We start from the raw sequence: 24,296 nt of genomic DNA, 5'->3' as shown, positions 1-24,296 counted from the left end.
GTAAGTATTCTTTTACATTGGGCATATGCCTAGGAAAAGAATTTCTGAGTTTTTTGTTTGTTTTTTTTAAAGAACAATTTTAGTATGTATTTTCAGTCACTGATCCACTCAACAAATATCTGTGGACATATTTTCTTATATCTGAGAGGTAGAGAATCTCTTTATTTGTTTCTAATGCATTTTTGGTTCTGTTTATATGTTTCTGAGAATGATTTTTCTGGGGTAGGTGGGAGTTTTAAAACTTCTAAGCTCTTTAATAAAAAAAATAGAAGTATGAAAGTCACATCTGTGAATTGAATATGCTTGGTCATCATTTTGATATCAACTGTTTTAAAATTAGTAGTTCCTGCATTCAGCCAACATTTCTTAACCACCAGTCATATTCTAAGTAGTGTAGTAGTGCTGGGAATATAAGAATGAGTAAAATATAGCTGCCCTTTTGAATATTGTTTTCTATTTACAAAGATGAATTGCTTATAAACAAATTATAATACAACCTGAAAAGTATCATAATAGATGTATGTGCAAAGCCAAGAAGAGAGTCAGGGAAAGTCTCTAAGAGGTGGAGACAGCTATTCTGAGACTTTAAGGATGCAGACCTCAGCCAGTTAGGGGAGTGTGGTGAGTGTGTCTTAGGTGAAGGGAACATCATGTATGAAGCCAGGAAAGTCTCTGGAAGCAGTCTGGTATGGCTGGGCCACAGGGTGCTGGGAGTTGAGAGGCACAGAGATGGGGCAGTGGGAGAATGAGCTCTGAGTACTAAAGAACACAGAAGCAGGTGTACACTTGTGGCCCCTGAAGAATTCTGTCCTCAGTGATTCCTTGAACTTATTTCTCCTTCTTGGCACACATCTCAGAAAAAGATTCCTCAAGAGGTTCCTTTGCCTTCCTTTAGTCACTTGTTTCCTCCAAAATCCTGTTTTTAACCCAATTCCTCTAGCTCCCCTGTCCTGTCTCTTTTGACTACTCCACGGCAGAGAAGCTCTGTCGTACCCCTGAGGCTGGGCATGTGCGTGTTTTCAGGGTTGTAGGCTTACCTAGCAGAGATTCCATCTTCTACATCCCAAGCTTTTCTAGACAGCGCTCCACACTACATAGGGATGTAACAAATGCATCCCTGTGACTTAGCGTAATTCCACAAAGCACCATTTCTCATAATGCCTTGAGGTATTAATAGGTGGTATGTAAAAAGAAATTTCTGTGATCAAATAAATTTAGGGAATACTGAGTTCAAAGTTTTTATTATTCTTATTATTTTTATTTTAGAACAACTCAGGGCATTTCTTATGTAAGAGTATTATTATTCTTCAAGAGGGGCCTAAACTTATCTGCCTCTGGCACCCTTATTTCACAGACCATCTCACTGGAACATGCTTGAGAAACGCTGCCTTGGAGGCTTTTTTCCCCCCCAGTTTTAGGTACTGGCCTCTTTCATCCTCGTGTGTATGCTGATTCTATTCTCACATGCCAGATACTATCCCCTCACTAAAACTCACACAGAGACAGCTTTAAAATTTTATCTCTGTCAATGAAATAACTCTTTGAAGATGCAATTTCAAGGCACAACAGACGTGTAGAATATAATCCTTTATGGGCACGGAACTTTCCCAGCCTCCATGTTTACTGTGCAATCAGCTCTATCTACTACCTTAGTACATTTTCTAATACAGCATTTGTCCTAATACCCCCACTCCATATTATTTTATCTGTTTTCATTCTGACCACCTCCATTTGCCTTTAGTTTGCTTAAAATGCATTCCTAGCTTTACATAGGCCCTTCTACCAAAACTGGCTTAGCTCAGTAGAATACTCGTCATCTTATTCTCTCTTCAGTTACTCAAGATTCAAATGCACGTAATAGGAGTCACCATCTTCCCTGTAATCCACTTATTGTCTTTCCAGTGGAATGGTCATTATTATGCATATTTATTCATATATCATATTTTTGCATCTCTGTTTTTGAAACTCTTTAATCCATAATTACTTTTGAAGGTAGTACTTTCACCACATATTTTTGACCCTTGTAAGGTAACTATAACAAATTTTATGGTGTGACTCTCATTGGTTTTCTTAGCCCAAAGTTATGATACTACCTACACATTAAGACATATTATTTTTAATCTCCTTACAAACTTAGCTTAGATGACTACAACAACCGGGTCACTTTGTGTAATGGAACCTATGAAGGTTTGTTGAGAAGAAATAGAGTGGGAAGAAACAGTGAGAAACTGCCAACCTTAAAAGAGATACAAGATTGTCTGTCTCTCAAGAAGTTTGACAATCCTCCTTTCTTCCAGAACTCTACCTTCAGCTTCAGGTTGGTGCTCTGAGCTATGCTGGACTGGCACTTTGCGACATTGTTAGATTTTCATGCCTATATTGTAATGAACTAGAAGGAAGTCTAGATGTTGGAAGACATTTGCAAAGCTAAGTCTTTTGATGAGAGCATAACAAAGGATCAGTGTTAGGAAAGTTATCATCCACCCACTATAATTAAGAGTGTAGTTTTAATTTCTTCTAACTTATTTATTTAAAACCATCTTTTGTATTTCTAATTTCTGTACATTTATAGGTACAGTCTTCAGAACCAGGGTACCTCATTAAATACAGAATTTAAAAAATATTTGCTCATGCTCTTTCCTTTACTTTTCTGTGTGTGTGTGTGTGTGTGTGTGTGTGTGTGTGTGTGTTTTAAATTATCAGCCGTAGACTTTAATATTGGGATTTGAGATTGAAGGGGAGTGTTATAGACTAAATATGACTCAAATTACAACACAGCAATGACATTACAATGCTTAAAATTTAAAGGCTAACTAATAATTCTCTTCCTGTAAAAATAGACTTTAAAAATTCAGAGATATGTATGGATATAAATAAGATTTTAAACAAAGATGGATGGGACTCCAAAAAGAAATGTTGGTTAGATTCACGTTCTTCTCTCAAACTGGATTCTTTCTCTTTTATCTGTAAATTATACAATCGATGGGTACTCGGGGCCAGGGGCAAGGTAAACTAAACTTAAATGTAGAGATTGTGCTAAGTATAGCAGGCATCAGGGTCTGTATTGGGGTTGGACACAACCTTAAGAGTAGTGTTAAAAGTGAGATAAAGGGCAACATTTAAGATTGTCTTGAAAAAAAACACACATTAGTTTTTCATTGTGATAAAAATGCTATCGACATAGATTACATTCCATATAGATTTAAGGGAGTGACTCTCAAAGTGCGGTGCCCAGTCAACCACAAATGGCATCACTTAGGAGTTGGCTAGAAATACAAATTGCTAGGACCGACTTGCACCTACTGAATCAGAAACTCTAGAAGTATGGCATGAAATAAGTGTTTTTCTCCAGTGATTCTGCTGTATTCTTCAATTTGAGGATCCTTGAGCTTGAGGTATGGACAACTAGAATTTCTTGAATATAGATGTATTTAAGATGCTGAATATATTACAGTCACGCTGCAGGTCTATTTAGTCAAGAAATAGGAATGTAAGGTTTTGTTAATTCGAAACAATATTTATTGATCATAGACCATGTGCTGGACATGGTACTGAACTCTGGCAATAAAAATATGAAAAAAATTGCCTCTAGGAGTTCATAGTCTGGCATAGGAGACAAATATGAAGTTATCATACAATACACAAAAGAGATATAATCCAAGTAAGCAGATGCAGAAGTAGCACTGATGAGAGTTCCCTCCCCTTACAGAAGATCATCATTAAAGGTTGGGGCTAATTCTTAGTCAATGAACCGTAACAGAGCTTCTCATTTCCCTACCCAATCTCAAATTAGAAGTCTATTATTGAGGCTAAAACGAACAAAAAGACCTTTGTCAATTTGTGACTGTTGCTGATATACCGATTTCTCTTAGGAACGCCCTGGAAGGGTTTGATAAAGCAGACGGGACCTTGGACTCTCAAGCGATGAGCCTTCATAATTTGGTTCATTCCTTCCTGAACGGGACAAGTGCTTTGCCACATTCTGCTGCCAATGATCCCATTTTTGTGGTATGTTCAAAGACTCGGAATATATGAAAAATTTTCTAGATAATATGTTGGATTTATTCACTTTTCAATAATTTTCAAGTTTGGTATGTGTTTTATTCTCTGTGTGAACAATGGGATGTATGCATATGTAAATTAATTTTAATCTGCACCATAGTGGTGGTTAGTTAGCATTTGAAGTCCCCTTGTCAGAAACTTGTGCTTTGGCGATGGTTAGCTTTGGAATGTTTCTAGATGGAAATTTACAGTCCACGGTTGGATTAACAAATTAACATAATGATATTATAAATTATATCATGATTTAGCATAATATATGTCATAAATTAGCATACTGATAATTGATTTTTAATTGGTTAAATGAGTGGTGTTGAAGATAAGTGGTGGGTTCGGAGGACTTTGTAGACACCACGACTCTTGAAGGAAGCCCAGCAATCTAGCGCCTTTGAAGCAGCATATGAAGTTTGGTGTTTGGTCCTGGCCTCCTCACTTCACAAAGGATTCTATTAAAAATCAGCTGCTCTGCTGTCAGAATATCATCGTGTCCACTTTGTAGTGACTCTGCCATGCAAGACGCTTGTCAGAGGAGAGTGTGGGCTTCCCTGGGTGGACGAGAACAGGTTCTTTTATTCCTTCTGTGCCTTCTTGCTAATAAGTGTTTGTAGGTTTACCAGAATTTGGCATTATACTCGCTTTCATGGCTACATACCACCTAGCAACACGTTTACTTGAGATGAGGAGAACATATGGCCACTACCCATCCCCAATTACAGGAAGCTACTGATACATAAAACAATGTGGTAATGCTGAATAGACAAATTGGACTGAATCAGTTAGCAAACTTGAAAGTATATTTGGTCCTGTCTCTTTTGTTTGTAAATAAACAGAGATTCAACTCAAACTCATTAAGGATAAAAATATTAATTTTTTGGCTTATAACTGGGAAATTCAAAAGTGTTGCTGGCTTCAGGCATTGCTGAATCTGGGGTCTCAAATGATGTCAGCTCTCTGTTTCTGTCTTTTTAGACAGACTTTTTCTATGTGGTAGCTAGGATGGCCCTTGGCGGTCACCCATCTACATGCCAGCAGCTTGGCACATGGCCTAAATAAATCATATTTCCATAGTAGCAGGAGAACAGCCCCAGGATTGGCTAGGCCTGAGTTACCTGCCTTCCCTGAACCAATCACTGTGGCAAGAGGAACAAGGTCTTCTGATTGGCCAGACTAAGGTCACATGTCACCCCTGTTGTAGGAATAAGTGTGTGAAGCCTGCACACACCACCTTTAGTGATTTCTCCGCAAGAAAAAAAAAAAAGTTCCGTTAGAAGAGAGAGAAGAGTGGAAAAGGGGTGCCGGACAGACAAAAATGACAATGCTTTCAATTAACAGAAAACTTCACATTGGATGTCACTGACTTAGTTAACAGCTAGTAGCGAGAGTTGCTATATCTATGTAGGGAGCCTTACGATTCTTTGAAATTCAAAGTGTGATTAATTCCCTTGATATATTTGAGTCTGATTTCTGTCTCACTTGAAAACGAAAGGAAAAGCAGAAGGGATTTTGACAAACGGGGATTGTAAGTGTTGGAATTCCAAGCTTTACTAATTTAAAAAATATGTTCACCATGGGGTTCTCTTGAGACAAACAAAATGGGAAAAGGGCAAGTCAGGGCCACATTATCCCAGCTGCCTTTAGTTAGTGCCCTCCAGCCTAAGCCCCTAAAAATATACCTGTAGTAGAACACATAAGGTTTATTGCTTGCTGCAGGGACAAAATGGGGAGCCTTGGAGTGTCTCGGGCATCAGAAAAGATTTGAGCTTGTGCTGGGTGATTTTGAAGTGTTTAAGAAAGAAGGACTTTGGTCCAGATGATATGCTATCAGGAAGCAGGAATAATTCTATGATTAAGTATCACAATCGTTCTTATCTATACAGAAGGCAGACTGTAACGGGTAAAGCAGTGGTAGTCCCTTGTATTAGTACCAAAGGGCTAATGTTCATGTCAGGCATTTTGTGATCTGATCCATGATCATGTTTTGTCTGTGCTCAGACATGATTATGAAGCTGTGTTGTGTTTGTCTTGATCTACCACAGTCAGAGCGACCTTGTCTGGTGTTGATATTCCATGAAACTGTTTGTGTCCAAATTGTTTATGAACACCAAGACCTCATCGATAGTACTAGCCACCTCCTGGAATTCAGGGGTTGCTTCCCCCCACTCGTTACTCTCAGGTACAGCTCGCCAAAGTTGGCTTAGGCATTTTAGACAATATAAACATTTGTGTTTTAGCTGCTGAAACCCCAAAATGTCTGTTTTTCAGAGACACTTACAGACACTTAACTCTCCAGCCACTATTTTAATACTGTCTTCAGGGTTCTATGCCTTGGATAGGGGGTTTCAGAGCAATCACAAGAAGAAATTTCACCACCGGTCCTTTTTTATTTTTCTAGTATTTTGAGTTCATATTATTATACAGTTTAGATTGTGCTATAGTAAACAAATACTATATATTTTTCCCCCAGAAGTTTCCTCACTTAATGTTAATTTTAATAATGTATTTTAGTCTGCTCAGGCTGGTGTAACAAAATAGCACAGATGGGGTGGCTCAAACAACAGAAATTTATATCTTCCAGTTCTGGAGACTGGGAAGTTCAAGCTCAAGGTGCTTATTGATTTGCTTCCTAGGGAAAGCTCTCTTCCAGAGGTTGTAGACCCTCGGTCTTCTTGTGTCCTTACACGATAGAAAGAGAGAAGTGAGCTCTCTGTTGTGTCTTCTTATAAGAACACCAATCCTATCATTTCAGGGCCTTGCCCTTATGACTTCATTTAACCTTAATTACTGCCTTATGAGCCTCACCTCCAAATATAGTCACTTTAAGGATTAAGGTTTCAACATTTGAATTTTGAGGTGGAGGGGGAGGACATAATTCAGTCTGTAGCATAGTGTATCCTGAAACATCGGTTTATCACAGTTTGTTTTTCTGGACTTCTGGGAGGCCACGTGACATAGTCAAAAGCACAGGATTACAAGTCAAATCTGTTTTATTTGACTTGTGCAGCCTGGGGAACTTCACTGAACTCTGTGGAGCCTCTGTTTCCTACTCTGCAAAGTGCAGGTCACAGGCCTGATCTGGTGTTGGGGAAAGTTTTTGTGCTCATTACAGCAACTCATAATAAGTTAGGATATTATAAAGCTGGTCTAGAAACTGTTAAGTACAATACAAATGTTATCATGAAAATATCGATGTGTTTTATAGTAGCTGGTGGGAAAGAATTAGAGAACCATGTGCTGCATTTGAATTTCCAAACCTTAATTAAGGTTCTTCTTGATCACCATAGCAGACAGTTGTGCCCTAAGGTGATTTATTCACAAGTACAAAGTCAGAGGTATTTCAAAGATGATGATTATTTTTACTCCACCCAAGGTACAGAAAAAAAATAGATATGAAGAGGGAGGGTAAAGGTATAGCTTCCAAGGACTCTATGCTTGCCAATGGTGTGAAGGTTGAGGAAACTTTCTGAAATTCCATATAGATAAGAGCATGATAAGAGTGAGCTGTAAGAAATCCTGAGATGGAAACAGTTGGTGGAGCTGTTCCTTCTTTCTAAAAATTGTTTCTCCGCTCACATTTGTGTGTAACAGTAAATGAAGGGGATGTCAGAAAAGTGGACTGTTGGCCCCAACCTCTAATAAGGTAGAGAGCTTACCTGTTAGGTTTCCATCCTCATCTTTGCTCTTCTAATCACATCATTTCTCTGGCTATCATCTAAGCCATCAACTTGTGCCAAGCATTGCTGCTGTCTGCTTTCTCTGCTATGTAGCTATACAGCTATTTATCTTTATTATATATCCCTAAATAAGTTTTTATTAAAACATACATTTTGAACTGTATAATTTGTGCACACAGTCTATATTCATAAAATAAAATGTCACAGTAGTTCTTATCTAGTAGTCCAAAATATTATGAGTAGAACATCAGGATCTTTTGAAAAATTGAGAATTATACTCCAAATCTTTCTCTCCCACTTAAGAGAATAATGGTGATGCTAATAATTTGTTTTTTAGCATCTTAAGTCTCAGGGACCATTATATATGATCTCCTCCTTTTGAGGAAGCCCACTTAGTATTCATGGCTTGGCAACATTTTTCTCTAAATGGCCAGTTAGTGAGTATTTTAAGCTTTGCAAACCAGACAATCTCTGTGCAGCTATTCAACTCTGACACTGTAGTGTGAAAGCAGCCACGCTCAACACATTAACAAATGAGTGTGGTGTTCTAATAAAACTTTATTTATAAAAACAGGCGGTAAGCCCTTTGCCACAGGCTTTAGTTTGCCAACCCCTGCTCCAGAAAATCAATGTCTCTTCTCTAAAATAAAGATATCTTTTTAGTCATATTTCTCTTCCTATTCAAGGTGGAAGCCTACAATATGACTTTATGAATGAGAAATTCCATGACTCATAAGTGGTTCAGAGATATTAGATGTTTAATTATCCTCGTCTTCATTACTTTTAATGCCTTTAATATTTAATTTTTTTCTTTGACATGTATTATCATGTACATAAAAATAAACAAAAGCCACAGCCTTTTTTGAAGGCACAGAAGGAATAATGTTTGGTACTAGTTCCAGAACTCACAAATACTATAGGCTATTTACAAAGAGTTGTATATTGAAACTAATTTAGCCTTAAATAGTTTTCACATATTGAGAGCCAGTTTAAAGCATTTAAGTTAACAGAGTTATAGCTTCTGGAATTTCAAATTCATGAGGAAATTCATGCAAATATATTGCATACAATTGCTTACAACAATTATTAAAATTATTTTAGTAAAATCTCTTTAAGCAAGAGAGGTGCAAAGTTTATGTGATCACAATAATGAATAAAAGGAAGTACCATGTTAAAACAGAAACTCTGAAACAATCTCTGAAATTTTAACAATTCCAGAAGTGATTGAAGTAAATGCACACACTTATCATGGAAAATAAGATTAAGTAACAGAAATGCTAAGTGGTTCTGTCTTCAATATTAAATTTAGATGTAACCTAGAAGATAAAAAAAAAGGAGGGAAGCCAATGGACTGTGAAGTTAAGTAGTTAACAGCCAAGAAAGAAACTATGTTAGAGATTAGTGATTTTCTTCTCAGTTCCTAAAGAGACTATTCTGAGAGTGTATTTGGCTTTTATTCTTTCAGAAAGGTCCATTGGTAAATTCTAATTCTTTCAATTCCTCAGTAGCTGGGGACATAGTTGCCTGGTTGATTCTCACTGAACAACTCTAGTGTATGCTCTCTACCTTGTACACTGAAATTCTTAATAGAATTAAGACATACAAATAATCTTATTACCATTGATATTTCTTAACAATGACAATTGGATAAGATAGTTCCATTAATTTAGGAATATAAGGCAAGAGAAGAGAAAATGAGTTTCTAAAAACAAAGGTCTGATGGTCTACACTAAATTAATCCTGTAAGATTCCTTCTGACCACTGTTCCAGGAAGCAATAAAATTAATAAAATTAATAGGTCACAATAACAACTATAAAATAGTTCTGATTTAGTATGAGTTTAGTTGAAATTTTAAAAAAGAAGTACATAGAACATTGCTTTTCTCTCCCCAAAGAGCGAGGCACTTAAAAATCTATTTTATTTATCTTTCTTAAAAATGAAAAGTCATAATTAGATGAATACCTTGAGTAATTAAAATAACTGTTTTATGTGGATTTTTAATTTTCAATGGTTTAATGGGTTTCTAATGATTTGTAATTGCAGAAATACTAGCAAAAAATGTTTAAAATGTCCATGATTCCATCTCATTTTTTTTTGCTTATTTCCTTTTATATTCTTTTATGTTTATACAGATGCAATTATAATGCACATATTTTTAGGTTGTTATATGGTTTCCTAAATTTTAAAATTTTAAAATAGATAAAATAGAGGTTCAAATGTAAAAGGCACAAAATGAAGTCCCTACTCACTACCACCTCCCAGTTATCCATTATTATTTTTCCTATTCTTCTGCCTATATTTTATAAATATGCAAGCATATGTTTACATATATCTCCCCACTTTTTTATCCAAATGGTAACATACTATAGGTACTTTTGTGACTTCGTGTTTTTCTGTTTGTTTGTTTTTTTTTTACTTAGTCTAAATCAGTCCATATCAGTTTACAAAGGGCTTTCTTATTTATTTTTTTTAAAGGGCTGTATGGCATGCTATAGTATGAATTTATTCTGAAATTTTTAACTAGTCTCCTATTGACAGGCATTTAGGTTGTTTATAATCTTTTGCTTTACAAACAATGCTGTAATAAATAAACATGTAAGGAAATCGAGAGAATAGAATCATTGGATCAAAGGTTAAATAAATGCATTTGAAATTTTGCTAGATATTGCCAAATTGCCCTTCAGAAGACTGAATGATTTTCTTCCTACCAGCTATGTAGCAGAGTAACAATTCTCTCTTTCTCATTAATACAGTGTATTATTACACCTTTTCATCCTTGCCAATTTGATGAGTATAAATGATATTTTAGTGAGTTTAATTTTTATTTCTCTTTATGTAAATGAAGTTCAACATCTTTTAGTATATTTAAAGAAACATTTGCATTTCCTTTTCTGTGATTTGTCTGTTCAAGTAGGATGATGACTTCTGGGAAAAGAAAAAAACCTAAAGTTTCATACAAGAATTAGTGAAAATGATCTGTTCTCTAAGTTAGTAACATCCTCTTTTGATATTGTTTTTTTTTTTAAATCTAATACTGTGTTCACATAAAAATGTGTTTTTAGTTTTTACTAGCTTATGGGAAGCTAATGTAATCATCGACATCATACCCATCCTATAGAACAGTTCCTGGCACTTAATAAAAGCTCAATAAATTTTTGCTAGGAGAATGTTATATTATTGAGCATCTATTAGTATGTCCCTATACTAGATGTCATGCAAACATGATCTTTTTACTTCACAAAAATGTGTGTGACAAATTACTCTCCTTTATTAATTTGGGGAAAATAAAATGACTGCGAGATCATATGAACCTGGAAGTGGGCAAGAAGTGATTATAAGAAAAGTTTCCTACTCAAAAATTTCCCCAAGTGTGTCGCCAGCTACAATTTTGCCTTTTGTCGGATTAGACAATTCTTAATTTGATCCCTTCAAAACTGCTTTCATTAAATCTGAGAAAATGTAGTTCTGGTAAATCAGATAAATAGGAATAAACAGTAATTGATGAAGGACAGGTCTGAATAATTTTGCCAGGCTTTTGAAAAGATAGGTCATTGGTTTTATCATGTTTTCATGTTTTATGTATTCATGCTTTTAAAATGCCACATTTACTTATTTAATATATGTATTTAAAAATAACCAAGATACATAGTCACTAATTCCTAAGTAGCATAATATTGTGGTAAGTTTTATAAGAGTTGAGGTGCTAGTGAGGGTGGCTGGCCACCTGCTTGGGCAAAGACTCCCTGGGTGGCAGGATTTCTATAGGCTCAGTCTGGGGGACAGTTCTTTTTTTTTTTTTTTTTTTTTTTTTTTTTTTAACTCGGCAGGTGCTAAATGGCTAGATGGATTTGAAGGGGGGGTTCTTTTCATTTCTTTTCAGACTTTATAAGGATATACCCATACTCTATTGAGAATAACGAAACTTAGTCTAAGAGGTGAACTGTATACATTTCATTATTGATGAAATAAAGTAGTATAATGGCAAACCGCAATTTATATACAAATCTAATATGGTTCTAGCATTGATTTGAGTTACTCTCTCCTAGAGCTTTGGTCATTCCTCAGCCATGAATGTCTTGGGAGTTCTTATCTAGAAGCTCTTCTAACATTGCTCTGGTTCTCTCTCTTCAACCTGTGTTGTTTGCTTATGATGTATGCTGATCCGGTCACTTCTGTTAAGGCTGACATACTAATAACAGAACTCTCTTGCGTCCTGTTAGCATCTGTTTAAAGTTTAATCCTTAAATTATAGGCTTTCTTCCTTAAGGATTTGGCAACTGGATTTTAATGCTCTTGATATTTTTTTAGTGTACATGCTATTATATCTTGTATACTTTATATACATGTAAAGTTTGAATGCAATGTCATTTATACAAATCTGTGCTGAAAGGGTGCTTTTACTACCTGTATAACTCCTCCAAAATGCCTGAAAAATATCTTCTATTTTGTTGGCTCAAGATGCAATGAGAGGATGGACAGAGAAGGGTAGGAAGAGAAAATTATGGTAAGTCCTCACTTAATGTCATCAATGAGTTCTTGGAAACTGAGATTCTAAGCAATACAACATATAAGGAAACCAATTGTAATGTAGGCTAATGCATAGAAACAAGAATTAAGTTCCCAAGGCGTATTTCTGGTCACAAAAACAAAACCAAACTTCGATATAAAGACGCAAAATACTTCTAATATTAAACATTGAGATAAATGTGAACTATCTACACATTTAAGAAAGATGAACAAAAACGAGTAAGATAATTATCTTCCACCCGCTTATTTCAGTTCAGGTCCCAGGTGGCCAGTGCCTCTCCTGGCAGCTCAGGGAGGATGGGAAAACCCACCCCGGACAAGGACACCCTTCCATCTCAGGGCACACTGACACCCATGCCCACACTCACTCAGACTGGGACACTTTATACCAACCACTTCACCTAGTGTGCACATCTTTGGGGTGTGGGAGGAATCTGGAATCCCTGGAAAAAATCCCACTCCTACATGAAAGAATATGCAAACTCCCAGCTGGGAATCAGTTTTTTTCTCATCAATGTTATAATGAAAAGACGTTGAACCAAATAACTTATTCGAGGACATGCTATATAGCAAAATGGAATACATCTACTATTCTGGTTGTGCACTGCATAGAAGACTCTTTTATTGTTCAAATGTCCTTTTTTTCTACGTTTCTTGTCTCTAAATGTGTGGTCTATGACCTTGTGGCAGGGCTTAGTTAGCTAATTAGAAGCTTGGCTGTTGTTTAACTATTTCATGCCTGTTGCTTATGGCTTATTTAAGGAAATGTAAAAGCAACATCTTGATTATACATTGCTTCAAATCCTTGACAGAACAAGGCAAGAATTAATAAATATCATAAAATAGCAAGCATGATTAAATGTTTTTTAGGGATTACCATTAAGAATTCTCTCCTTTGGAAATTCTGACCAAACTTTTTGCTTATGTCTCCTACCTTAAATTTTAAACTTTACCTTAAGTTTTCCAGTATGAAAAATTGTGTGTCTAGCATGTGACTTTTAAGTGATCACCTATGACTTCTCAGGGGCCCAGAACATTATTACAGTACTACAGTAATATCTACTCTTATTATGAATGATATCTCTTAGATAACGCACATGAATTCGAGTGGTGCAAACATGGTGTGCTGGTCTTCGGTAATGTCCAATGTCTTTGCAGTCAGCCTCAGGTTTTCATGGTACTCTTCCTCCAGATGCAAAGACTCTTGTCATGTCACCAGTGTGGCAAGAATCAAAGTTAAGGTTAAGTCTGATAGTAACTTTATCGTCAAAGTTAAGGTTAAGTCTGATAGTAACTTTATCCTCCAATGATCTTGAGAAAGACATGCATGTTTTCCCTGTATTTGAGTAAGTTTCTTTATGCTTGTATGCACAATATTTATTGATTAATTACTTTCTTCTGGAAAGGTTGCTTTAAAATATTTTTTACCTTGAAAGGCCATGTGACCACATTTTCTTCAATAATGCCTCCGAGTTAAAATTTAGTGTTTTTCCCTACCTGTATTTATCCTTAGTTTGTTAGAACAAGATAGAATAAGTTTGTATACCAAAATTTGTAACCTCATTTCTGAAGCACTCAATTTTAATTCCAGAATGCAGCTATGTGTGTATATAGCAGATATAGGGCAACAACAGGATACTTCTATTTTACTTTTGATTTTTATTTATTACCCTCAAATTACATTTGGCCTTTATGGAGATATTAACTGAGTTCATTTTCGACTTGTGTCCAACAAGGTACCATTAGTTTTTCATGGTATTTTGCTTAGGAACAATATTCACAACTTTAACAAAAATACTTATTCTATAGTTTGCACTACTTCACTTTCTAGCCTGTGGATGAGTTATTGCTCTCAGCAATAAAATTTTGTTTGTTGCATTCTTTGCATCTTCTTGACACACACTAGCCTTTTTATATTTTTTGACTACATTCTATAAATTGAATACTGTGTACAGTGTTCCTATCAGAGCTTTTATTGCATAATGTTTTATAGCCCTTCTGAGATCTATAATCTCTCCTTATTACTTTTCCCTATTCTTTTATCTGTCCAAATTATGAATTGCTTTAGAGTCTTGTCCCCTCCTTAATTATTTATGCTTTGCACTGGGTGAATTCTGGTGCTTTCCAAAAGTTATTTGCTTCTTGCAGCACTGAATCTGGATCTTTCTATGTTCTGAGAGTCTCTTGCCTCTTTTTCTAATCACAATTTGATCTCTGACTTGAATTCAGATGGTATCTAAAAGTTCAAGAAATATCATGTGGGCTTCTTTGGAAAATACATTCTGGTACAGCCCTAGATACTTTCACCATGCCATCATTTAGGATTCAGCTGCTTAGAACAGAAAAACCAAATACAGAAGCCTAAACAAACAAAAAAAGTTTATTTTTCTCTTTCTGTAAAAGAGCTCCAGTGGCAGGCAGCCTAGGCTGGTATAGTATCTCCATAGTCATTATGGACACTTTCTTCTTTTTGCTCTACCATCCTTGGTGAGTGGCTTATTTTCTTACTTTGCTTGTTGGCTGTTAAGGTGGCTGCTGCAGCTCCAGCTGTCACATCCACGTTCCAGAAAGCAGAAAGAAGAAATTGAAATGGAAAAACTGAAACAACTGCCTTTAAAGAGCTTCCCTGGAAGTCCCATCCAATGGTTTCCAGTTAAATCTTATGGATAGCTTGGCACATTGCTTCATATAAAATACAAAGGAAGTTAACTGAGAAAGAAGAGAATAAATATTGGTTAAACATAGCTCTTTTTCTAGGGCTGATGACCCTTCTCAAAGATGACTCTTTTGGTTTCTACCTGTGGGAAACATTGATTCCTTGCATTATTGAGTATTCTTCCAAAGTTGTTGCTTTTGCAATAAACTATATCTTTATTCCTTCGTAACTTAAGTTTTGTTACTGAAAGCCAAGGCTTTAGAAGTCAAAAATCTTTTATCTCTCTAAAAGCCTAGGTCTTATAATTTGATATTTTGTTTTTTAAGATGATTGCCTTTGCCGTAAACTTTAAAAATCCATTCAGGACAAAATATCCCTTCAGTAAATCACTTGATTCTTGTTACTATCCTGAATGTAGCCACTTGAGACAATACAAATAGAAAGCTTTTGCTGTTGCCTGAACAGGAGAAACTAACTGCAAGGAACCTTGGGTAAGATTTGAAAATATTATCTAGTAAATAAATGACAGTAATACAAGCCAGAAGAGTGATGCAGTTAAAGGGGTTAAGAAGTGCAAGAAGCAAAGAATTCAGACTGGGGACAATCAGGGAAGATGTCCCAGGGCAAGGGACCATTAGTGCAGTTCATCCTTGAAAGACTCCCAGAAATCAGAATGTGTGACTTTGCAGAGTGCAGAAACAGCACAAGCTATTTGAGTGAATTATGCAAAAATAAAAAATCAAATAAAATAATAGAAAATAGAAAATATACTTTGCATGGCACCGTCATCGGCCAACAAATACTTATGAAGCATCAACTCTGTCCAGGTTGCATGTTAAGCTTGAGGCTTCAAAGGTGAAAATATTTCATTTCTGACGTTTAGGAATTAGAGGTCTTGTTAGAGGAAATAGATAAATAAATAACAAGTTATAGTATTTTGACCAATGCTATATTTGGGGTATAAGGAATAGTGGTGAATGAATACATTCATTAGTAAGTATTTATTGAAATAAGTACCTCCCTGCTCCTGTGTGACAGACCCTGTGGTGACAGTTCCTGGGGACACAGAGGGAAAGAAAAGCAGACAGTGCCTCTGAGCTCCTTGAATTTACAGCCTAGAAATGAAAGAGGAAATCTAATGGCTGGGCATATAGAATGGGCCGAACTTTCATGTTTGTATCCTGTTGTGAAATCAGGGCTATAGATGTGGACATTTTGCTGTTAATATTTTAAAACATGTAATAATTTCTTTATTTGAAAAGGACTCTAACAGCTTCCTTAAGAAAGTTTAAATGAGCACTATTCACTTTACAACGTTTTTAGACTTTCTTTTGCTGGCATAACACTGAAAATTCAAACGAGAGGGTTATAAAATGAGTAAATAGAGGTTATTCCTGGCGAGAAAAATTTGAAAACCCATTTTAGATTTTTTTAACTGTCCATTTGTATCACAACACTGATATACACAACCTATTCTGTCTCTCCTGTTAGAGCCAAAGCATCTGAAAATTGACTAAAATATGCATCTCATCACACTTGCCTTTTTTCTGAACTTAATAATTAAACTGCATTTGTCGAAGGCCTCAAGTGTTCCTGACCAAGGTTAAATCTACAACAGAACTTTCATTTGTTCACTTGACAAAGGGGTTATAACCTATTTGGGGAGATATGTCATACATCCATGGAAACTGAACTTAAAATTCTAAGGTTAGATTGAGTATACAGAAGTTCCTTGTGGCAAGAAGGAAGCTCCAGTTGGAGTGATCTAATTGAAATAGTTCGATAAGCACTAAGCATCACATTCAACTGTCTTGCAGGTCCTTCATTCTTTTACTGATGCCATTTTTGATGAGTGGATGAAAAGATTTAACCCCTCTGCGAATGCCTGGCCTCAGGAGTTGGCACCCATTGGTCACAATAGGATGTATAACATGGTTCCTTTCTTTCCTCCGGTGACTAACGAGGAATTCTTTTTAACCGCAGACCAACTTGGCTACAGCTATGTTATTGACCTGCCAGGTAACTAATACAACTTCTAAATGGATGATTCATTCATTTTTTAAAGGAGCTTTCTTTCTTTCTTATTTTAAAAATGTAAACCAAGACCATAAATTGAAGCATTCAGGTCTTGTTTATAGGCAATTTTCTAGAATGAATATCAAAATGAGCCTTTAAAGTATTAATTAAACATCAGAAAAGGAACCAGTTGGATGACTGTTGTTTCAGAAAACTGAAAGTTGTTAAGAAACCTTATTCCATAGAGGAAGTATCTACTCCTACACCTGATTTGACAATTTCATTTGAATTAATTGAAAACTGGCCATGTGTAACCAGTAAAGTCAAAATGCACTTGCCACATGTGTACAGCAACTTACAGGACTTAGAGATCATAACTTAAAGGTAAGGCTGGGTTTAGAGTGAGGCAAGTGCAGCACTTGTCTGGAGTGCAAAGGTCAAGGAGAGGCCAAAACATTTAGTAATTGAGATAAGTAATACTATAATGCAATATTAAAAAGTAAACCAAAATTAATGCAAAAAAATCTATGATAAATTCACTATCAAAATTTTAAACAAAGACAGGCTGTTTGTTTGTTTTATATCTCTGCATTATTTTGTAAGTAAATCAATTTTTCCCAATTAGCTTATACCTCCCCTGCTAGGTGGATTCGTGAAGCTAACAATTGCTTACAGATTGGGCTACATGGGGCTTCATGTATATGTTTTATAAAGTAATGTTTTTTAAGTCATGTTTTTAAATTGTAGATTTTTAAATTAGCTTTTCCCAGTTGGTTCAAAATATGGGAGGATATTTTGATACATATATATAGGGGCACACATTTTTTTCATTTGCCTAGGCTCCAATATAGTTCCACGTGCCATTTAAAGAATCTTAGTTTGCAATATGTGTAAATATCAAATCATTATGTGGTACGCCTGAAATTAATACAATGTCGTATGTCAGTTATACCTCATTAAAAAGAAAGAATCTTAGAACAGTTTGAGAAAGGAAAGGTAAAATGTTAAAAAATATATATTAATTTGTCTAGAAGCTGAAGAACACACAGCCCATCTGCCAGGGGCTCTTCCCCATTTGTGTCTATTTCATCTCCCCTAAATCTCAGCCTACAAAGTAATCGAGACAACTTTTTAGCTCACATCTCTCTCACTCTCTGACTTCAGAGTCTTTTAGGCCCTGGAATCAGTCCTCTGCTTTTTCTTCTAGTTTTCAATTACTGTTGCTTATTCTCCTTACTGATTTAAAGTTTCATTTATTTGGGTAGCTGAGGATATCTCTTTGAAACTTCTTTTTCTTTTCTCTGGGACTGAACATAATAATAACCAAAAATTTTGCAACGTGCCTTTTGACCATGTTTCTATCTCCTCTGAAATTAGCCAATTAATAGGTATAGACTGAGAATCCAAATATGCCCAGAATGCCCAACTCATTAGAAGATATAAATTTGTGTTCATTAATCATTTTGACAAAGAAATTTACAGTCCCATCTGGGTATTATAACCAAAAGTTAGAGATGGGAGTGAGGAATTTGGGAAAGAAAGTAGGTCTTGAACTAGATTCAAAGAGATGGTAGATCTTAGGTAGATGAGAAGGGAAAAGGGAGCATTTTAGATTGAAGATGGGCAGGGAATAGAAGTATGAAAGACACATGTAATCTATAACGGGGACTGTGCGGAGAAAGCCTGGCTGTAGTGGAAGGCTTAGGTAGAACATAATTGTGAATCAAAGTTGAATCTATGAGAAGGGCCTGAGTACCTAGGGCCTTAAAAGCTAGGCAGAAACCACAATGAGATACCACTTAAAGCCCATTAGGATGGTTACTACCAACGCCCTCCCCTCCCGCCACACACACACACACACTCAGAAAATAACAAGAGTCAAGGATTGAAACCCTTGTGCACTGGTATTTGGAATGTAAAATGGAATAGCCTCTGTAGAAAACACTCTGGCAGTTCCTCAAAAATTAAACAGAATTACCATTTGATCCAGTAATTCTATTTCTTTGAGTACTTGCAAGCAAGTTCTCAAACAGGTGTTTGTATACCTCTGTTCATAGCATTATCATTCACAAAGCACAAAAAGTGGAAGCAACCTAAGTGTCCACTAATGGATGAATGGATAAATAAAATATTGTATATACTTACAATGGAGTATTATTCAGCCCTAAAAAGTAAGGAGATCTTGTCACATGTTACAACATGGATGAATCTTGAAGACATTATGCCAAGTTAAATAAACCCGTCACGGAAGGACAAAAAATATGAGTCCACTTGTGTGAAGTATCTAGAGTAGTCAAATTCATAGAAACAGGAAATAGAACGATAATTGCCAGGATTTGGGTTGAGTGTAGGGGTTTGGAAGTTACCATTTCAGTTTTGTAAGATGAAAAAAGTTTTGTGGATAGATGCTGATAATTGCACAACAATGTGAATGTACTTAATGTCACAGAACTGTACACTTAAAAATAGTTAAGATGGTAAAATATGTTATGTGTATTTTACCAGAATTAAAAAATAATTAAAACAAAAGCTAGGCCGAAGAGTTTGGACAATAACAAAAGACAAACCTTTTTGGTTTCTGACAAAGAAATAGCAGCATAAAACTCTGTGTTTCTAGAAGCTGAGGCCGGCAACAGATGCCGCTGGATTGTAGCAAGAGGGACAAATTTAAATCCTCTTGGAGGAATCCTATTGGGATGAGTCAGAGCCCTCTGTGGGATTGGAGAAAAATAACTAGGAGGAGAATCTTACATTTAGGTAAGTGTAGGGTATAGAACAATAACCCAGTTCACGGAAACTGAATTTAAGAACAGCTGGCCAAGAATAAGATAATTTTTAAAGAAATGACAAATAGGCATAAATATACTAAAAATGAAATCCCTTAATTTTGTGGAAGAGTGCTTATAAAATATATTTGAGTAGAAGATGTAATTTATCATGTAGGAGATTCAGAATTTATTCACAATTATTTTAATGGGTATGAATTTCATCTGCTCCTGCTACTGAATGTTTTCTGTTACAATAGCCATCTGATCTTTCTTATACATTTATCACCCTGTAATAAAAGGTAGAGACAACAGCAGAATTTCTCCACCTGAAGGTTGTATATTTTTCGGTTCCACGGATACCATTTTAGCACGTACTTTTACAAATGAATTTCTAACTCACAAAAGTAGTTATCTACTTCCTTAGAGGATTTATTCTGTATGAGTATTTATTGTAAGAAATTTTTAAAATGCAATAAGCTGTATTTAAGTAATGGAATTCCATTTCCCACATCCTCACAAAAAATTATGGATATAATAAGTAGTGAGGAAGGAGAAGATAAATTTTATTCTAGCCAGTGTAGTTTTGCTTTATCAACAAAAATGCATGTGAAAGATAAATTGCTTTATTCTTTCCTTTTTGAAAAGTATTCAGTTGATGAAAATCCCAATCGTAGACCTTTTTCTTCTGCTTTAATTTCAGTTGAAGAAACTCCAAGTTGGAACACAACCCTTTCGCTGGTTATGGGAATACTGGTGGCTTTGATAGGCCTCTTGGTGCTGTTGGCTTTTCTTCAGTATCAAAGACTTCGAAAAGGATATGCACCCCTAATGGAGACACATTTAAGCAATAAGAGGTACATGGAAGAAGCCTAAGGAACTCACACCTTACCTTAGAAAAGAGGCTGGCCAAGCTGAGGTTGGGACCCTGACAATGAACAAACTAATCCTCACTCTTCCTCCTTTAGCTGAAGATTTTAGGCAGCTCCTCCTGTTATGATGGTCCCAAACACAGAAAATGCTTAGCAGTAGTCTCTGGTTTGCTTTTTTGGGTAACAAACTCAAGCTAAAGTGCTTAAGGCTATATCTGCCATCAAACCAATGTAAAGCTGACAATTTGTGGCCTCATAATAATTATCCATATTGATTAAGCCTCCTCCTGTTTTGAGAGCACAAAAAGAAATTGATAGAGTGGATTCACTGTAATTTGCAGGTCAGTGCAATTTGAGACTTGGACAAGATTATGGTTCAATCTTTCTTAGCCCAAGTGTCTTCATTTGTAATGGAGTGGCAATAAATGGTGGACAGGACTACATGTGTATAAATCAATTATACGTTAAAAGCACCAGGAGGAATTACTTTTTATAGGTGAACTATTATAAACAATTCCATAAAGCAAATAACCACCTCTAGCTTATCTTTCAGGTATATCAGAATTTTCGTACATCATATTCTCATAAGATTTGTTTAAAGCAAGATCTATTGGAGGTAGAAGTAAAGAGTACTCTTTTATATTTAGCTACTTCTATCTATAGGGCTTAAAACTTTTTATTAATATTATACTTAATAATGTCTTCCTAAGAGAAATAATTTCCTAACATATAAGAGGAATAAAATTTTCTAACATTACAATAAATCAATGATGAATGGCTTTAAACAAACTTAAAGGTAGAACAAACCCATAGAATATAAAAGTTAATATTCACTTACATTGAATATTATGCAAATAAACTCAGAAAATATCACCAAGCATTGTAGAGCTATTCTTCTCAATGATAGGGGAAAATTCAACCTTGAAGAAAATGAATACATAACTCTATATGCTTATCTTCAGTATTAGAAAAATTATATGTATATAAATTATGATTTCAAAAGAAATGTTTTATAAAACTAACATTCAAAGTGAAATTTTATAACATCTTTTCTTTGTGAATTAAATTCTCTTCTAATTCTAAAATTCTTTGACATTAATTTGTGTCTCGCTTAAGATTTAACATTGTTTATTATAATAACCCTATTGAGTAATTTTAAACTCACATTAAAATGAAGTAGAAAACTTATTAAAGAGGCAAATAAAAATTAATGTTGTTTTGCATATTATTGTGCATCTGTTGGGGATTATTGTTTTTTAATTCGCGAGCATCAATTTCCATCTTTATATATGTATGAATATAAGTATATATGATAAGAAATATCTAGTTCACTTTTGAAAATAAATATACATAATAGCGACTTCACTTTTAAAAATATGTTTTTAAACTTATGTTTCTACTTTCTTTTGAGTTTCTAAGCAATTGCTACTTCCTGGCTCATTATTATACAGGTAAGAAAATGAGACACCAGCATTTTCCCAGGTGAAGAGTAATTATTGATGTCCCCACAGTCCAAAGATTGATCTTGGGGTGGGAGTAGTAGGGTGACTACTTCAAGTCACTGACCAGGGAGGAGGTGTTCTGCAGCAACTAATTTACCTATCCTTCTGAAAAGCCTTCCAGGTTAGTCACCTTGTTGGAAATCCCAGAAGAAGTAAGTTAGAGCCAATGTGATAATAGTTATGTCTTGTTTGCTTCCCCATCTAGACTTAAAACTTCTAGAGGTCAAGTTGTACACCTCTCTGTACAGCTCCAGTGCCATGTATCAAAGCACTTCAAGTACTCAGAAAATGTTGGTAGTTAATTGATACAGGCACATAAAAGAACCAATTCACCCTACAGTGGAGATAATTACTCTCCTTAATGCAATGGCAAAACCCAAGGTTGAATGAACCCTTCTATTTCTACAGTGCTTTGCTTATCCTGAATATTCTATGAATATTTTTTAAATGAATAAATTAATCTCAAAGTAGAACTTGAACTGTGAAATAACAATTTACTTTTCAGATTTTGAGTCAGACATATGATAGGTGGAATTTGACTCCATACAACCTAATACAAGGTTACACTTTTCAGACATATTTTCTTCTTGGGCCTATGTTCTCCCCACCATTGGTAGGCCTTAATTCTACCATTTGTAGGGACAAAGATAGGGAGTTAAGGCCTTACAGTGTCATTTTAAGGCTCCCCAGTTTCTGATGTCTTAAAAGCCTTGTTTCAGTGGAAGGAGTTTGTGAGCAAAACCAGTGCCTTTTTACTCCAGTGGGCCCAAGGGTTTCTTTAGAAATTCTCTAAAGATGACATATTACTTTGACTTTAGCTATACTGGCAGTTCAAGCCATAAATAACTCTTGTGAATTTAATTTTGCTTTGGCAGATAGTTTGATGAAATCTTGAAAACAACACAGAAGAAAATTATGAGCAATGGGATAAGTTAAAGTTTTCTAAAAGCAAACTAAACAATGTCTATTTGGTAGAAACCATTAATTCAATTGTGTTATTTGATACAGTGACTCGAGTGAGATTTTTTGGATGTAATAGAACTGAATTTGGTCCTTTTTTCTTCTAGCCATTTTCTGCTCCTTTGGAGGTTTATAAACTTAAGATAACACTATCACAGTGTCTTCCAAATATAATTATTCTCTGTGTTGTAAATAACATCTCATAGAAAGGCTTAAACTTGTCCTTCTTTATTAAAATACCAGAGATTTCCTGCCAGAGTACACACTCTGATTACTCATTCACTGTGCATGTTGCTGAGCGTTTTCGAATATGCAATTAGCACAATGACCTTTCTGATTAACAGCGTAGCTGAATCGGGCTGACGATAAAGCAAAACCTGCCCTCTTGTGTTTTATTAGAACATTGCACAATGTGGTAAAGTTCTTATAGGTACTTTCTTCTTCTACCGTGGTTAATTGCCTAGGTCAGCATAAAAAAACAAATGCTGGAAGATTTGCTCTGAATTCGAAAATCAGAACAGATAAAGCACAATATTTAGAAGGAAATGATCTCCTGTGCAGGCAAGGTAATCACATAATTAAGGCTCTTTGAATTTCCTTTGAAATATATTTTGAAATGTTAAGGGTTCACCAGCAAGCCATAAAATTTTGGGGAAACATTTCAGGCCACTGGGCAGAACACTTTTATGCTTGTCAAAAACATACAGGCTATACTTTAGTTAAATATTATTTGTATGATACTGCATCTGGAGACTGGGGAGTTTTTTTTGTTTGTTTGTTTTTCAATTAAAAACTGTTATCAAGAAGGTGATAAAATTTGGGAAAGATTTTTAAAAAAATACTGCATCAGTGACTTGAAACCAAATATAAATATCTGAATATGGGCGTGGGTGTGAGCAGTGTCAGATAATGTTCTTCACTGTGGAAAAGTCACTTTTTAAGACTGAACTTTTGGCATGATGGTGCCAAAAGCAAATATTTATTTGGGTGCCCACAGTGGCTTATCTTATATTAGGTGATTAAAGAAATACTCAAATAATAAAGAAAACATGCTCTCTAGCTAGTTTTTCTAAAGCTTTTCCTTCTAGAATATGTACCTGGTTAAGATTAAGGGCGGGAAGCAGGACCAGGGTACTTGTATGCCCTGAGAAGTTTTAAGTGAAAAAATTGGGGCTCCAATTTTCCAGCTGGCTCTACCTGCTATGCTCTTTCTCTGGAGGTTCTCTCTGATTCCAGACATTGTGAGAGTAGCTGTTCTTATGGAGAA

At 35.4% G+C, this 24,296-nt stretch overlaps 1 protein-coding gene across 1 annotated transcript in view; it reads left to right on the top strand.

Annotated features, from left to right (window-relative positions):
• Nucleotides 1–20,589, top strand: part of DCT (dopachrome tautomerase) — a 31,839-nt gene extending 11,250 nt beyond the window's left edge. The window contains exons 5-8 of the mRNA XM_011355490.2: nucleotides 2,138–2,317; nucleotides 3,873–4,008; nucleotides 16,732–16,933; nucleotides 20,393–20,589. Of these exons, the coding sequence (XP_011353792.1) occupies nucleotides 2,138–2,317; nucleotides 3,873–4,008; nucleotides 16,732–16,933; nucleotides 20,393–20,571 (697 nt within the window). The 3' untranslated portion in view covers nucleotides 20,572–20,589. The remainder of the gene's footprint in view (nucleotides 1–2,137; nucleotides 2,318–3,872; nucleotides 4,009–16,731; nucleotides 16,934–20,392) is intronic.
• The last annotated feature ends 3,707 nt before the right edge of the window (nucleotides 20,590–24,296 follow it).

The sequence above is a fragment of the Pteropus vampyrus genome, unplaced genomic scaffold (genome assembly GCF_000151845.1).
Source record: "Pteropus vampyrus isolate Shadow unplaced genomic scaffold, Pvam_2.0 Scaffold21, whole genome shotgun sequence".
NCBI lineage: Eukaryota > Metazoa > Chordata > Mammalia > Chiroptera > Pteropodidae > Pteropus > Pteropus vampyrus.
This window is presented reverse-complemented; position numbering and strand designations above follow the sequence as displayed.